The 17,721-nt window shown below is 35.2% G+C and overlaps 1 protein-coding gene across 1 annotated transcript in view; it reads right to left on the minus strand.

Moving 5' to 3' along the window:
• Positions 1-12,729, minus strand: part of LOC134650237 (uncharacterized) — a 47,942-nt gene extending 35,213 nt beyond the window's left edge. Inside the window, exon 1 of the mRNA XM_063505184.1 lies at positions 12,526-12,729. Within this exon, the coding sequence (XP_063361254.1) occupies positions 12,526-12,595 (70 nt within the window). The 5' untranslated portion in view covers positions 12,596-12,729. The remainder of the gene's footprint in view (positions 1-12,525) is intronic.
• Between the last annotated feature and the right edge of the window lie 4,992 nt (positions 12,730-17,721).

Below are 17,721 nucleotides of genomic sequence, written 5' to 3' on the forward strand. Positions count from 1 at the left end.
TCAGTCAAATTAAAATTTGGCAAATAAAACATCGGACAAATATTTTTTGACGTTCCGGATACCCTCGTGGCTACACGTTTTCATGGATACTAGCGGAATGTACCGATTTTTTATAGACCTATCTAGTGCTTATTGTACAGTTTTAGTATACGGGTGAATTGAAAAGTTTTGAGCCTGAGATTGATAATGAAAATAAAAGGTAAAAATTATACTGGGACGTAAGACTTACATATTTTTTTATCATAATGCACTATCTTTTATTTTTCTTTTGTTACAATTGCACATTTTGTGATCGAATTACTAAAAGAGGTTCGCGATTTCCTGTAGAATGGATAAAATTGAGCACCGTTCTGTCATAAAGTACTTACAAAAAAAGGGCTTAACGCCAAAGCAAATTTTTGAAGACATGTCAGACTTTATGAGAATCCGCTCCATCATATGCCACTGTAATAGCAGAATTTAAACGCGGCAGGGAAGCAGTTGAAGATGAACCTAGGTGTGGTAGACCAATAACGGCTTCTACTGGCGAAAATGTCAATAAAATACTAGATGTAATTATGAATGACAGGCGGTTGAAAGTTGCAGAGATAGCGGAGACGATTAGCATTTCCTATGCGCGAGTACAAGCATAATCACCAAGGATCTTGGATTTTCTAAGGTTTCTGCTAGGTGGGTACCTGGACTACTTTCAGCTGAAAATAAACGCACCCGCCATACAGTGTTACAGGATTGTTTGGATCTGTTTCAATGCGACCCACAAGATTTTCTTGGTCGTTTCATAACTATGGACGAGACTTGGGTCCACCACAATACACCGGAGTCAAAAGTGCAATCCTAACAATAGAATAGGTCAGGGTCCCCACCTCCTAAAAAAGCTAAGGCCATTTTATCGGCGAAGAAGGTAATGGCTTCAGTTTTTGGGATTGCAAGGTTGATTATCTTGAAAACGGTAAAACCATAAATGCTGATTACGTGATTACTACTCGTATTGTACCCTGTTACAACGTCTGCACGAAGAAATTAAAACAAAAAGACCTGGTTTTATATCTAAAAAAGTGTTGTTCCACTCCACCAAGACTTAGCTCCTGTCCATACTGCAGCGAAATCTTACGCACAAATACATAACTGTGGGTTTGAATTGTTGCCGCATCCACCCTATTCGCCTGATTTGGCCCCTTCTGATTATCTACTTTTCCCGAACCTAAAAAACACTTGGCAGGACGGAAATTTTCGACGGATATTAAGGTACAAGAAGCTGTGACTGAATATTTCGATCACCTTTAAGATTATTTTTTTACAAGGAATAATTAAGTTAGAAGCAAGGTGGCAAAAGTTTATAGATAGTTTTGGAGACTATGTAGAGAAATAAAATTGTTATAAAAACTCAAGTCTTTATTTTAAAGGTTAGGCTCAAAACTTTTCAATTCACCCTCGTATCTCATAACAGAGATAGAAAGCAAGGATTTCAACCAGCTTTGGCACTGACGTAACTTTTGCTGCCTTCTCATTCATCACTCTTTTACTCACGCTCGTCCGATTCCATTGCAGGGCTTTAGTTTTTCCTGCTCTCCGCCTTTTTGGCCAATGTCAGCGTGTTTGTTGGACCAATTCCGAATATAAATATCTTCTGAGCTATTACACATTTGTAGAATAAGATTTACAGAAAATGTAGCACAGAATCGCTGATCTGATAGGCGGTCGCAATTTATTGTCCATGACTGAGCCGGAATCGACGTCCAAATAGATTGTAAAATTGTAAACACGTTTTGTTCTTTAGAACGGATCTATTCACAAATTTAATAATTTAATACGGTACGATATGACGCATTTAGGCTGACCTGGTCGTGCTATTTTAAATAATTTATTCAAAAACACAGATACTCAGTGTAAAATATTTTCTGATTAATCTATACAACAGGTAAATAAGGATTCCATTTACAAATAGAAATACACCAACGTAATTTTTCATTTCAAACGCTGCTAAATAGCCGTATTCCGTGATGTTTTACATTAGACAAGACGGCCATTAAACTAAAATCTACTCCGTTTTGTCTGTTTGAGAGACTGGAGTTCGGGTCTAATTGGGGTAAGTCTAGTTTAGGTGGATGAGCCACTAACTGAAACGACAAGCTTTTGAGGTAAACTTTTTGCCATAATCTGTTCTTAAATATTATAGGTGCAATTTTTAAGTAGGTAAATGAATACAACTAAAACAACTCTAAAGTCATGCGCGTTTCTTTAAATCTACCTGAAATAGGTAAATAAGAAGCCTTACAGAAACCATCGTTAACATATTTTGGCCAATGTCTATCATCTATGATTAGTGTTTTATTTTATGTATTCTTATATCCAAACAGTTTCTATGTTGGTCGACTCTGAACTGAAAAGACATTTTTCTATAGGTACCTACACTTAGTAACAATTACACTTAGCGCACTAAAATCTAGGCCATACTTATTTTATAGTTACTTAGGATACACTTAGACAACCAAACAGAGTAAGTTCTACGAGCAAGCAGTCATTAGTCTTTATGCAGCTGGTGTTGAAGTCATTTCACAAAGGTATGTAGATCAGATACAAGAGCAACATACATTTTCTTCAACAGTTGAAACGTTAGAGCGCGAAACTATGCCAATGTTGAATAAAGACGACTTTGCTTTAACAGCCGTTGACTGAGAGGAATTGGTAGTTTCCTGCCTTTGAGTGATACAAATGTCACAGTAACGACTCTTAGCAAGACATTGGTTAATTTATCTCCAGACAAATGCTGCTATTTCCCGTCGTCAAAACGAGTCTGCTGCCTTATCGCTGTAATCTCATCACGTGTGCTAACTTTGTTTAACGATCGTGTTGACATAAAGTATGCAATTTTGTGTATCTCGCTTGCGTTACCGCGATCATAAAATGTTATAGAACCTGTATGAAATATACTCATAAACGTAGGATCTTTTGTTATAATTTTCCATATTTAAAGTACAGGAGCAGTCACAAGGACACTGCAAGGTGCCTAAGAGCATGTACTTTAATGCCTTGTCCTCATGCCTTCGCCATTATGAAAAAATTCCAAGGGGTACGACAAAAAATATATTTAAGTAACGAATCAGCTCGCAAAATTTCATGAGAATTAATTTAGAAATGCGACCTGTAGGTAGAACAGCCGCCGGGAGAACAGCCAGATATAAGAACGCATGTTGTCCCAAATAGAGACGGAGACGCTTCGCTCGCATTTCGCGTTCGCTCATCAATTTGCATATGAGCGCTATTGTGTGGTAACCATAATTAATTGTTTTATAATAATAATAGTTAAGGTAGGTAATAGTTAAGTGTTTATAGGTATCAGTGTAATGCATGTGTAATGGTGATTCTAGAAAGCTTCCAAATTACAATTCATGCAACTTACGATATGAAAACTCGAAAATATCAAAAGCCGAATAATGTAATGTAACGTCACAATTGATATTCAGAATACGCTACTGCATGCACGAGGCACTCCCGGTGTGAAGTGTGGAGGCGGATTTACTTAATAAATAGCTTTTAAACTCTTGCGCGCCTGAGGGCTCACGTACCATACTAAATATCGAAGTTAAATGCCAGAAATACCTTTTATGGCACGAACACGGGTGTAAGGTTAGAGCTTTAAGTGGATATTTTACGCATTACTTACACAAGTTCGAAGCGAAAATCTCTATAAATCCCTCAAGGAACTTTCTAGAGATATTTCAGACAAGTTAAGATAGAAGTTAAATTAATAATTACAATGCTTTACCTACCTAAATATCTCTAATTTGACAATTTTGAGTAGGTACGAGAGTAGTACGATTTAGAAGAACACAAAATCGATTATTTTCCGAAACTAATTAATTTCACTAAACAAACAGAAGAGTTAAAGGTCTAAAAGTCATCTATTATTGGTTTTTGTTTGATCCGTAAGTACTTACTGAACAGCACAGATATGGTGGTCGCTCTTAACTACGTGACAGCGTGATTTCTAACCCGCGGTGTTAAAAAGTGTCAGTTATTTATGCACGTGGATAAAGCCATCCATAATACGTCCGACGACGACGACGACTAACAGTCACCAGCAAATTTTACACGACAAACTACAGCAAAGATGTGTCAGGCCCTGAAAATCGTGTCCATTTCTTTTGCAGATATACCTACCGTAGAGTGGGAGTGGTGCCCTAAACTTTCGGTAGAATAAAAAAAACCGGCCAAGTGCGAGTCGGACTCGCGCACGGAGTGTTCCGCACCATCAACAAAAAATAGAGCAAAACTAGCAAAAAACACGCTCACCCATCCAAGTACTGACCCCGCCCGACGTTGCTTCACTTCGGTCAAAAATCACGTTTGTTGTATGGGAGCCCCACTTAAATCTTTATTTGATTCTGTTTTTAGTATTTGTTGTTATAGCGGCAACAGAAATACATCATCTGTGAAAATTTCAACTGTCTAGCTATCACGGTTCGTGAGATACAGCCTGGTGACAGACGGACGGACGGACGGACGGACGGACAGCGGAGTCTTAGTAATAGGGTCCCGTTTTTACCCTTTGGGTACGGAACCCTAATTAATGAGTTCTATGAATTACGAATTCAGAAAGTAGTAATAAGCTTCCTTTGTGTTTGATTATAAAAAACATCGCTAAACAATCTCCGACAATGGCAATAGACTGTAAGGCGTTCTGAAACAGAGTACAATGCAAGTTCACCTCAAGGGAATATTCGGTGCATGTAAGCGGAGCTCTCGAATTTCAGAGATTCAGAGTATGCGGTGTTACGTACATGGCGCCTTGGGGGTTCTGGTTTTGAGATCGGTACGTTTTAGATTTAACTACGATTAAATAGCGGTAAAACAGAACCATTTAGTGATAGTATAACATGTTTCTTCTCGGTACTATGCCGCTACAGCTACTTCATTCGTAGATGAATAAGATGTTGATTTTATCTTTCTTTTTGACCCCGGGTGTAAAAGGTATGTTTCTAAATAACAATGAAATATATTTTATGACAAAAGGTTTTTTTTACTAGGTAGTCAAGTTATGTTTAAAACTTTTTATTACTATAAGTCTCGTTATTTTATTGTTAACACATTTAAGTATTTAAGATTTTGTACTTGTGGTAAACCTCTTCATACCTACGAGCGTAGGTAAATATTTGCCGTAGCTTCTGCCCGCGACTTCGTCTTCCAAACTATTTCCATGGCTAATTTCATTTAAATCGGTTTAGCGGTTTAAGAATGAACAGGTAACAAACAGACATTTCGCATTTATAATAATTAGTAGAGACACAAGGTATTAAACGGGATTACACATGTTCTTAAAATCAGTACTGCATAATTATCATTATTGACTTAATATTTTGTGATACTCGTATCGTAAGCAATTATCATGTCTCGATGGCCTATAAATGTAAAAGCTGAAATGTTAATGAACGCAATTATCTTTTGATTTCGATATTGGGGACAGGATTAATTACATACATGCGTATGATACGTATCTACATCTACGATATACTACTTAAGTCTATGTATACTACTTAAGTATTATACTATTGGTAACCAACCACTTACTAGAGTTACTGAGGTTAGAGATTTAGGAGTATATTTAGACAGTGAAATTCAATTGGTTTCACACACAGATAAGATTACATCTAAAGCTTATAAAATGCTTGGTTTCATTTTTAGGCAAAGTAGAGATTTTAAATGCCCCACAACGTTACTTCTTTTATATAATGCATATGTGAGGTCAAATTTGGAATATGCATCTACAGTTTGGAGTCCCCACTTTTTAGTGCACATCAATTCATTAGAACGTATTCAAAAAAAATTTCTTAATCGTATGAAGTATAAATTCAAATCTTTTAATCCCGATAATTTAGAGTCCTTACAAGTGAGAAGAGAAAAGCGAGATGTAATTTTCTTATACAAATTATTAAATAATTTAATCGATTCAGAAGATCTTCTCAGCAAGGTGGTATTTAGATGTCCTACGTATCGTACAAGGTCCACTGCTTTACTATCCGTTCCATTCACTCGCAAAAAATATGTAAACAATAAATTTTTAGCAAGAGCATGCAATATATACAATAAGAAATATTCACACATTGATTTGTTCCAGCATAAGTGTAATAGATTTGTTTCTGTCATCAGACAAAATAAAAAATAACACATATTTTGGCAAATTCCGTTCATTCGTAGCTTGTAATAAAATAATAAAATTGTAATCTGTCTTGTTCTAATTGTTATTGTATTGTATCTATTGTTTGAAATTTCAAATTCTAAATTCTAAATTAAAAATTGTGCTTGGTATTTTCCAAATTCTAGATTATGCTTGTTATATTTTTAATCATGCTCGTTACTGAATGTTACTGTTACATTCTACTTTTAAATTCAAAATAATTAATAATTGTACTTTCTTTCTCGGAGCAAAGGAATTTTGTAATAACTATAAGTGGAAACTGTTTTGGCTTATGTTCTAACTATATCTTTTACCTTATTGTGTTATTATGTGCTGTATGTTTCCCGAATAAATAAAAAAAAATAAATAAAAAAAAAAGTAAATATATGTAGATGTAGATACAAGTAGGAGTAGGCGTAAAGGCGCTCAGAGCTTAATAGCAATCATCTCAATTGTTTCATAACACTAGTCGAATAACGGTTTTTAGGAAGAAGCGAGAAGTGAGTGATGCTAGAACTGGCTACAGATATAATTCAAATATAATTCAAGTGAGGAAGACCTAGAGGCATCCTATGAACAACTTCAAGTTGCTTTAGAAAACACAACAAAACATACAATAGTAATGGGAGACTTCAACTCTTAACCCTTAAATACATGATTTTTTCGTTTTGCCCGAAATTAATATATATATCACATAATTGTTTGCCGTTTCTAGGAAAAATAGTAAAAAAATATATATCATCGATTTTCACTGGGAAATCAGTGTTAAAAGTTGCATAGTCTAAATCATATTTTTGGAAATATATAGCTATTAGTAAGGGGTATAGGAAAAATCTTAACTGCCAACAGAAAGGTACACTATTTGTGATGTTCCTATGATAAAATTTGTAAATATAAAATAATTACAAACCCCGAAACATCTGCCCAAAATCACATACTGAAAATCATCAACTTCCAGGTTTTTCCAAGTTTTCCGACATTTCGTCTATAAACAAATGTAACTTTTATAAATTAAAATACTGCGTAAATTTATGTAATAATTCGGAAAATTTATTAGTTTTACTATTGAAATAATATACAAGAACAAATAGAATTTGTTTAATAATGCATAACATTTGATGTTTATGTTGTGTGTATAAATGCATCACTATGCATTTAAGGGTTAAGATTGGTTTACCAACAGCAGAAGACAAAAACGTCATGGACCCATGGGGCTATGGTGAGAGAAATGAAAGAGGAAACACACTTTTATAGTTCTGCTTTGAAAACCATTATTTTATAACCAACCATTATTTTATAATTTTCTTGTATCTTATCTTATGAAAGCAAAAAATAAAGAACATACAAGAACTCACTTTTTAAAAAGAAACCTAAATGCAAATGGACTTGGGTCTCGCCAGCAGGTGATGTTAAAAATGAAATTGATTTTATTCTCGCTAAAAATACTAGAGATATTTATGATGTGCAAATAGTGAATACTACATTTCCTACAGACCATCGGCTTGTTCGAGCATGTATCAATCAGGATCTAGTTGAAAGAAAATCACGAAATGGATACCGAAACCCAATTTAAAATTACACATGTAAGTGAGGTCTTCTTGTAGCATGTGAGAGTAAAGATCAAATCAAATATATTGGATTTCAGCATAGTCAATAAAAAAAAATCTGCATAGTGTAAAAAGTAGCCGACCTTTTGGCAAAATACTTGTGTTATCTTATGCTTATGTTATGTGTTAGCGGCATCCTACATAATATTTGGTGTACGTTTCTTTATTTAATTTTCTGTTGTACATAATGTATGTTTATTACACCAAATAAATATTGTCTATTCTATCTACAATGAGCACTGGCAGTTATTTTCTTGCCTTTCTGTCAGTTGTTCCCATGAGTCGGTTTCCAGATCTCAAGAACCTACGTTCAATCTATTTTCATTAAAGCCCAGTCATACTTTACCGTGAGCAAGTTTGTTTCAGAATCAGAATCAGAATCAAGTATTTTATTCGTGTTAAACTTAAAACTAAAATTACATACAAGAGTATAATTAAAAACTACAAATATTCAAAAACTTGGTAAGCGTTGTAGTTAAGATGTAATTATTTTTGAAAAGATGTGTCCCGCCGAGTTTGTTGCCGGTCCCATAATGGGATACCCTCCTCCAATTGAGGGGGGATTTAAATCTTCTCGGGGCAGAGGTGTAGGGTTGGAGCCGGTCTACCTAGCTTTATTTGACGTTCATAAGCGCATTGTAATTATGCCTACTTGAATAAACTATCTTTTATCTTTTATCTTTATCTTTTTACCACGAAATGGGCTCGCCTCAGCATAATATTTACTGACCCGAAAGTCAGCGCTGATCTTCCGGCGAGACCATTTGTGGGTTTAATATCCATCTTAGTACTTTAGGTTTACTTTAATGTTTAGTTTGTTTTCATAGGATATAAATGTACTTATAATACAGCTATCAAACTGACCTTACTCACCTCTGAACCGATCGACCCCCGGATCTACTCCCGTCGACGTCAGTTCATTTATTATTGACAGTGATTTCCTCCACTCAATGTTACTGGGGTGATTATGAGTTTGAAATTTTAAGCCGTAAGGACTTACTCGTACCTTTTGAAAACATTACATATTCATTTGCGAACAAAAGGAGTGAATTAACGATAAAGGCAACGATTTATATTCACTTACAGTTTCAGAGTAACGTGACTCATTTTTTATTCAAATATGAAATATGAACGTATATATAATAATTGTTATACACAATTGAGCTAAACTGCTCAACTTTGCGTGATACTGTATAATATACCTATAGTACTGCTTTATTTTCATGGCTAGAAAATATTTTTTCTTGTTCAGAGCTTGAGTATAGAGTTATTGATAAGTATATTTTTTATTTTGAGTTTATTTTCTTTATATCTAAATGTTTTAAGCATGTTGGTTTTATGCTTGTCATGCGTAGAAACAATTACGCTTCCAATCCAATTTTACTGTGGTTTATGCGCGAATAGCAAACTTTTCTATCTTTCTCTCTCGAGTTATATATGTAGGTACTAGTTTTTTCGCCTTAGCTGAAGGCCTACCGCAAACATCTAAAACCAACATTATTAAGGTATCTGCCTCTCTGTCGCACTTGCATTATTTGAGCGAAATGCAGAAATTGATAATGCGGTAGACCCTCTGATTTACCTACCCATAAGTCGGTAGGTATAGTTTCTTTTAAAATACACGCTAAAAGTAATTACGTTTTAATATACGATTTCAATAAATTACAACTTCATCCGGTAAACAGCTAGGAGAGCAAATTCCATTTCAAAGGAGAAGCAAACTAAAGGAACCGAATGTTATATAAATATTTTATCAGATATGTTGAACGTTATCAAAATCAAATCAAATATCATTTATTTTCAGGCAACTAAGGCAAGACAAAGCAAAATACATACCTGACAAACTAACATAATATACAATAAAAATCTTACGTACGTTACGACTGCAAGAGTGTGTTATGACTGTATATATGTAGTTAAGTGGGATGATATCCGTATTTCCATAAGCCGATCTTACGACGAGGAGAGAAATCTCATAATGGGAGAGAAAGTCTTCTCGGTGATGTATGATCCTCAATATTATAATATTATGTAAAAGCAATGAGGTAAGAGAATACAAAAAATGTTTTGTGAATCGTTTTATTTGGTACGCAAGTATTGCGAAATTAACGCGATCGGTCTCTGCTTACGACCCATATGTTACGCCTGTTACGCATGGAGATATGCTTAACGAGCGAGTCTACATTGGAATGCCTGTCAATAAAATGTTGGATATTACATTTAATTTGAGCACTGGCAGCTGAGCAACACGAAACGCCCTAATTTCGCACCCCGACTCAATCCAATAAGTTATTTTAAATGATCTATTACGTAAAATACGAGTTGGTAATAATATTCTAGTATATAGACACATCGCGAATTTCATATCCGGATTACTTACTGACTAGCACGGAATTAGTACCAGATAAAATCTAATACCAATAATTTTGAGCATAATTTGCTTATTGCTTATACACCAATTAACAGGAAATTCATTAATTCCCTCATTTTCACTTTTCTCTCTCTTTTGGGATGACTTCCGACATAAAAACTATGTCCTTCCCCGGGATTCAAACGATCTCTCTTCCAAATTTAATCTAAATACGTTCAGCGGTTTAAGTGTGAAGAGGTAACACACAGACAGACACACTTTCGCATTTATTATATAATATTAGTATGGATTGTCCCTTATTTATAAATTCGAGGGGTCTCATAATAGTTATTTGTACAACAAGAGATCAAAGTCTGATATTTCTTCGAGTGCTTATTTTGAGTCCCGTACAAGCGAAAGATTCGCTACGCTCGTGAATCTAATTTAGAATCTTGAGCGTAGTAAGGGACTCAAAAGCGCACGAGATGTAAATAACTTTGATCTCGTGTAGTTCAAAAAACTTTTCACCTCAGCAGTGAGAACATTTAGACAACCCGAAAAATGTAATCCTTCTTCATCACTTATCTATTTAGTCATGTTTCATAAGATATACTAACAATTAAGTATAATTACCACAATCAAACACAAAAACAAACAAACAAACGTAGTAAATTTCAGTAAAATAGGTAATATATGAAAACAACGACCATCAATTGATTGACATTTGAATCGGCAACTTTTTTTTTGTAAAAAAAAAACATTGTAAGATACGGTCCGAATTACGGATACTTACTATTTGTAAACTATTGTAGAGATTCTTAAAAGTATAATTATTTATTTTACGTGATATACTGTGTATTTTTTGAGTTCATTATTTTAATCGTACAATAAATTACGTAAAATATAGTGTTTTTATCAGTTTTTATCAAATCTGAAACTTTATTTTCATTAATTACATATTAAGAATTCATACTTGTATGTGTTTTGAAACGATGCGTTCTGACGTTTTTCGGGGGTCTATTATAAACCGTCAATATACCGTTGAATGTCGTTTGAAAATTTTTTTGTCTCTTTCTTTTTGCTAACGACGTGAAAGGGACAGAGATAATAAAATCCAAGTATTTCGAACTTGTATTAGACCCCGCATGTTGAAATGACATTTGAATATTAAGGTCACTTGAATGTCATTTTGTCTCACTCAGTGAGCAAAATGCGATTTTGCTCACTGTTTTTAAGTAGCAAAGTACCCTTGTTCGAGCTGCTGAGGTGAAAATTATATTTACCAAGGTCACTAAAATTTAGTAATCAAAGTAATAATGTCTCATGCCAAATATTAGGCTAAACGGCTGCTAACTTAATCAGTTGATGATCATCGTTTGTCCCTATCTGTCGCTATGCCATAGAGAGGGACAAACGAGGATCATCAGCTGATTAACTTAGCAGACGTTTATGAATAACGCCGTTAGAGTATCTGCACTAGCCGCGAACGAACCTACGCGAAATAATAAAGATTTAAACTGTTTCACTCACTTGAATTTTTAGTCTCTATTGGCGACATGTTTCGGGCCCTTCGGGGGTCCTTCCTCAGGCTCGAGTGCTCGCGGCGACTGCAACTCGTGCACTAATAGCGAATAAAAATTCAAGTGAGTGAAACCGTTGTCGTATAAACAGTTTAAAATATGTCTCACGAAAGTTTAATATCGATAATAAAGAATTCTTATTGACTACTGAAGCCTAAATATACAAGATTATTTCGGCACCCTAGTCAGCTATTTTTAACAGTAATTAATTACGATAACAACACTACCTAAAGTAAATATAATGAGTGGCAATTCTTTGAAAGTAAAAGAGGTTTCTTTTCCTCGAATAAAACGATTCCCAACAAAGGCTCCGTGGAACGCTTTGAACCAATGCGATGGGTCACATTTCTACCGATATTCTAGTAATGGGTATCTTATAGCCTCCGTGTATTGTCATTTTCTAGAATTTTGTGCCGGAGTTTATTTTGATATTAATTCGTTCTTCTTTGTTACCGAGTATAACGAGTAAGTAGGTAAAAGAACCGAAAGTAATATCAGACTTTTTTAGGATTTTTACTAATCTCCTTTGCTTTGACATTAGAAATGCTGAGATGCGAAATCAGGAATGTATTAGGTACTTATACTCTCAAAGTCAAATTAGTATAAGTAGAGTTTGTGCGGAAAAGGAAGAGTCGTGGAATGTATGGGGCCCAATACATTCCACGACTCTTCTCTTCCGAACAGACTCTACCTAGTAAGTAGTAGGTAGTATTTACGATTCTGGGTACGCATATAGTTAAATAGATTAATAATAATATCTTTACGGCGATGGTAAAATAATCACAATCCGTTATACTTAGGGTTGTCACTTACCCATTCCCCAGAAGACTGTCGCGAAGAAAGCCACGTAGATGCGACTGCCCGTTGACGGAATAAGCGCCATCCCTGCTTGCCAGCCTCACGAGAACTGTCATGTGGCACACACACAATTTTCACTTCACGATACACAAAAAATCGTAAGTCTTATATATTCAAGTGTTTCAACATTGCACACACAAAAATTAAAAAATAGTCAGTTCAAGTAAAACTCACGATGATGCTCTATACTAATATTTTTTTGTAAAGCTAGTCACGAAGTCGACGATCTTGATAAACTATTTAACAAAAACGTATTACATACCTATTAGGAGTTATTTAATATTCTGAAGTGTGGTTTTGTAAGTTTCCCTTTGAGAAACGGCGAATAAAATATAGACAGCGGTTTGGTAGAGCATCAAGCGGCAATTACACTGCGTCGGTCCCCTAATGCGGTCGCCGAATTCATTTTAAACTACTTAGGCCAACAAACGTCGTCTTCACATTAGTCTGTCCGCCTACTACGGCGACCGCATGACTCTTGAATGGATTCGTTCAACGAACGCTTTGAGTATATAGCCTTAAGGAGATGTGATAACGTAAACTCTTCGAACAAATTTTTTCGCCACTTTAAGCGGGAGGCGAGGTAAACACCTACAGCACACCACCAAAAGATAAGTAACTAAACAGACACAGATTTTGCTGTTGCGACAAACGCACACTACAAAAAAATTCAACACATCAAAAATTACACGCACACAGACATAGTTTTCACATAACTATGCAGCATACATACGAACATGATAGTGATGGGCCACATCTGAAGAATGAGTCAAATCAGTTTGATGAATGAACTGAATTGTCTTATACTACCTATTTATTATAAAATTGTAAAAGTGAAAATTCTGTACATTGAAGATATTAGGTAGCCAATAAAATGATTGTTTGTGTGTATGGCTGTCTGTATTTATCTGTCTTTGTGTCTTAGCCCGCACGCACAGCTAAACTGTGGAATGAACTGTCGCCCGCGGGTTTTCCGGGCTGATACATAGGTAAAGATATCGTCCCATAGAAAATTTGAATTTCGCGCCTATTTTTACTGACATTATTTGCTTGAACAGCTATATTAAACAAACTGCAGTGATTTAATGAATGAATGATTCATTCAATCATTCAAATGTTGAGTCGCTTTTTTGACTTTGTCACATCCCTTAAGACCGATTCGTCCCCGTACCACTGTATTCATTTTTACATTTTTCTGTCGTTTATGTATCGCAACGGTTTTTTCTTTAAATCGAGATTGTACTTCAATATACATTTAATAGTTAGTATAAATACTTATATATGATAGGAAACGCGATCTTGTTGCGAATTTGAGCTATCAGATCGCCTTTTACACGATAATACTGCACAAGTCACCATTTTTTAAGAGAAACGTCTCGCGACACGGAACGATGCAAAATGGCGGTGAAGCGACTTCAAGTAGTTTTATATAACGTGTTTGAACAGTTGACCAATGTACTTTGCCGGAGGGGGTCGCCCGTGTATCACATCTCCTTAGGCTATATACTCAAAGAACGAACGTCGTCTTTACACTAGTCTGTCCGCCTAATGCGGTGGCCGAATGTTATTTGTGACAACTTCAAATATAATTGGCCAATGCCAACGATATAATGAGTACATTTGCATAGAGGTTTTACTTTATTAAATGATCTGCTGTCGCCGCTGTCGGTGACCTAATAAGGCGGACAGATGTCGTATTTACACTGCTTCGGTCACATAAGCGTTGGCAGCTGTCGATCGCCGAATGCGACCGACTAACGTGTTCTTTACAATTTTGCGGTCGCCGCATGCAGCATGCGGCGAACGACGAAGTGTAGTTGCCGCTTCACTGTTTTTTTAATCAGGGCAATATTGGGCATGGTAGGCAATGTTCAGCAAGTTTACGGTTAGTACCTACGCGAATGTAATTTGGTTTTTGCCAGGATTTTTTTCAAATGACCATATAATTCTTATGAAATGTTAACGTTTTAGTATTAAATTACAATGTGGTTTGTGTGCAACCACTTCCATGAACGTAAACCGCAAAATCAAAATTGAATGAAAATTATACACGGTGCTTCCTGTAACAGGAACAATAAATTAAACTGTAGGCTGTACTCCTCAAATTGACCAACATTTGTTCAGCAACTTTTGAAAATAAGTCATGATTTGATTTTTATTACACTTTAAAGTTTATTCTAAGACGCAATGTATTGCAAATTTTGTTATGTTTAAAGCGTGACAAGCAACGTCAAACACACTAATGTCAGCGTACATTGAAGGCAATATTTATTTTGTATGAAAAAGAGGAAGTCTTAAGGATTCATAATTTTTAAAAGTTGCTGAACAAATGTTGGTCAGTTTGAGGAGTACAGCCTTTAGTTTAATTTATTGCTCCTGTTACAGGAAGCACCCCGTATTTCTATTAACTTAATTAGGTAAAACAAACAGGGTACAAACATTGCAAAAGCAGTTAATTCATATTGAACATTTAATTAAACTTTAACTAGGTATAACTTATTCTAGTATACATACTTTGAAATTGACTAATTCACCAAGTCAAAATAGCGTATTTGGCGCTCCGGAGAATAGCAAAAACATTAAGTTAAGTGTTTATTTTAGTGCCTGAGGAAGCCAACCGCCTATTTAAAATATTTAAAATATTTTTGACAAAATTGTCCTATTCATATTTACATTTATGTTATTTATCGCATAGTTTTTGTGTTAAGGACGATAACACTAAAACTATGCGATATTTTTGCATGTGAATCAAAAAGTTGGCTAATTTTTATTCATTGTGTTCTATACTCGTTCGTCCAAGTTTTTCGCTACATTTACTTTTCCCCCTCGCCTGTCCCCACACTTCTCTGTTTATCCTTGCCATTCGAATAGGACGATAGTAGTTTATTGAACAATAAAGCTCCTACATCGTACATCTCAGTGCAACTGCCGTCGCAAATGACCTGCGTAATGTCGGAGTTACTGCCGTGACGGCTCTCTCGGACGGTCGTAAACTTGCAACATAATTAGCGGTCCATGACAACAGCTATAGTAAAGCTCAAATCTTAGAAACGGGATAGATACGAGTATGTACTTTGCCATTCAATTTTTGTACAAAATTTAGAGTAAGTAGTTTCATTTTGTTCCCTCCACAGTATTATGATTTAAGCTGTTTATATTCCTATATTAACCGAAGTATGTACCTACGCAATTTGAATTGTACGCGGTGCTTTCCGAACGTTCATTAATTTTATCTATGGTAACAAAATATACATATTAACATAAAATGTTTGTAGAAATGCTTCCAAATAATCGTGCAAGAATTTGTTAGCAATTATCATACAACCTAATATTTATAAAGGTTAGTTTTATTGGAATATATCGAATATGTAACACGTGTATGCATTCACAAACCTTGTTACTAAAGTTCTAGTGTAACATATAATTGGACAATAACGGTATTTACTCTTTTTGCTATTCCTACTGAACTGCGTTTTATAGAAATAAAGTTTTGTTTCCTCCAAACATGATAAATCGCGAGATCTACTGAAACAGAAACGCTAGATTTAGGGAAAACCTTCATTTATTGCCCAACTTTGTTGTTTAATTAAGAAATATAATTTCACCCCCCGGTCTTCTTTTGTTTCACTTAAGTTCCTCTAACAAACTTGATAATAACTCCAACTGCCTCGTCTTTCCTGTCAATTCTACAATATTTAAAATAGCCCAATTTACTTGCTTGTTAAAAGTACTTTTGTTGTACAATAAAACAATGGCCTTTTAAATATTGATTTCATTCTACAGGCGTATTCTGATTTTAATAACAGGTTATGAATTAGATCTGGATTACACTGCCAGATCTAATCCAGATCGAATTCACAACAACCTGTTAATAAAATCAGAATACGCGTGTTAGTCACACTAATAAATAATTCGTATAATGGCAACCGATATGCAAAATCAATGAAAATTGGAATGCGCCTCCGAACGCTAATAAATTTATAATCATCAAACTTGTGTCATCAAGCAAACCGCATTACATAACAACAGATAATACAAACCGATCAAATGTGAGTAGGCCACATTTAAAAAAAATCTACAAAAGCTTTGTGACGGTACACAAGGCTCAGTGTGCGAGTTAGAGTCGCCCTTGACATTTTTAGATGGGTACATAGGTTTTTTAATGCTTTGGCTACTGCTTACCTTGTGCTGGGAATGCGAGACATTAAAATTGTAATTTTTACTACCTATGTATCTTCCTATGTTCATTTGAAATATAGATAAGCTAGTATTATAAAAAACAAAAAGAGAACAAGTGCTACATCGTAGATTTAGCTTAGTTAAGGTTATTTCGTGAATACATTTTAAATTAATTTTGTAATCATTAATGATACCAGAAATATTCTGTATTTGCTAAATAAATGGAAATTGGGAATGCAATGCAGCATATTTCCATACATTATTATTAAGTTCTCATTACTTAGGCCTCAGTAATAATAGTATTATTCACATTCAGTTCATTCAATAAACATGATGTTTAATAAGGCGGGGCATGAAAATGTAGGTTGATTAAATTTAAATAAGTACTCCTGAGTAGCTTATAAATTGCTAGTAACGGACAGGGGACGTATATCGACCACAAGGTTTTTTTTGTGAAATATTATTAATAAAAAAAGTTTTTTTATTAACGCTGTTATCTCATCTCATCATCCTCCTCGCATTTGTCCCGGCATTTTTTGCCACGGCTCATGAGAGCCTAGGGTCCGCTTGGCAACTAATCCCAGGAATTGGCGTTGGTACTAGTTTTTACGAAAGCGACTGCCATCTGACCTTCCAACCCAGAGGGTAAACTAGGCCTTATTGGGATTAGTCCAGTTTCCTCACGATGTTTTCCTTCACCGAAAAGCGACTGGTAAATATCAAATGATATTTCGTACATAAGTTCCGAAAAACTCATTGGTACGAGCCGGGGTTTGAACCCGCGACCTCCGGATTGCAAGTCGCACGCTCTTACCGCTAGGCCACCAGCGCTTCCACATTAACGCTGTTATCTACCGTAATCAATGTTATAAAAACATACTACGAGACTACGAGCATATTGTAGTCGATAGTGGGTGTCCCAGTCTACGAAAGCATTAGGTCACACTCTTTTTATTTTTCGTAATTCCCCCC

Source organism: Cydia amplana, chromosome 8, assembly GCF_948474715.1.
Source record: "Cydia amplana chromosome 8, ilCydAmpl1.1, whole genome shotgun sequence".
NCBI classification, from domain to species: domain Eukaryota; kingdom Metazoa; phylum Arthropoda; class Insecta; order Lepidoptera; family Tortricidae; genus Cydia; species Cydia amplana.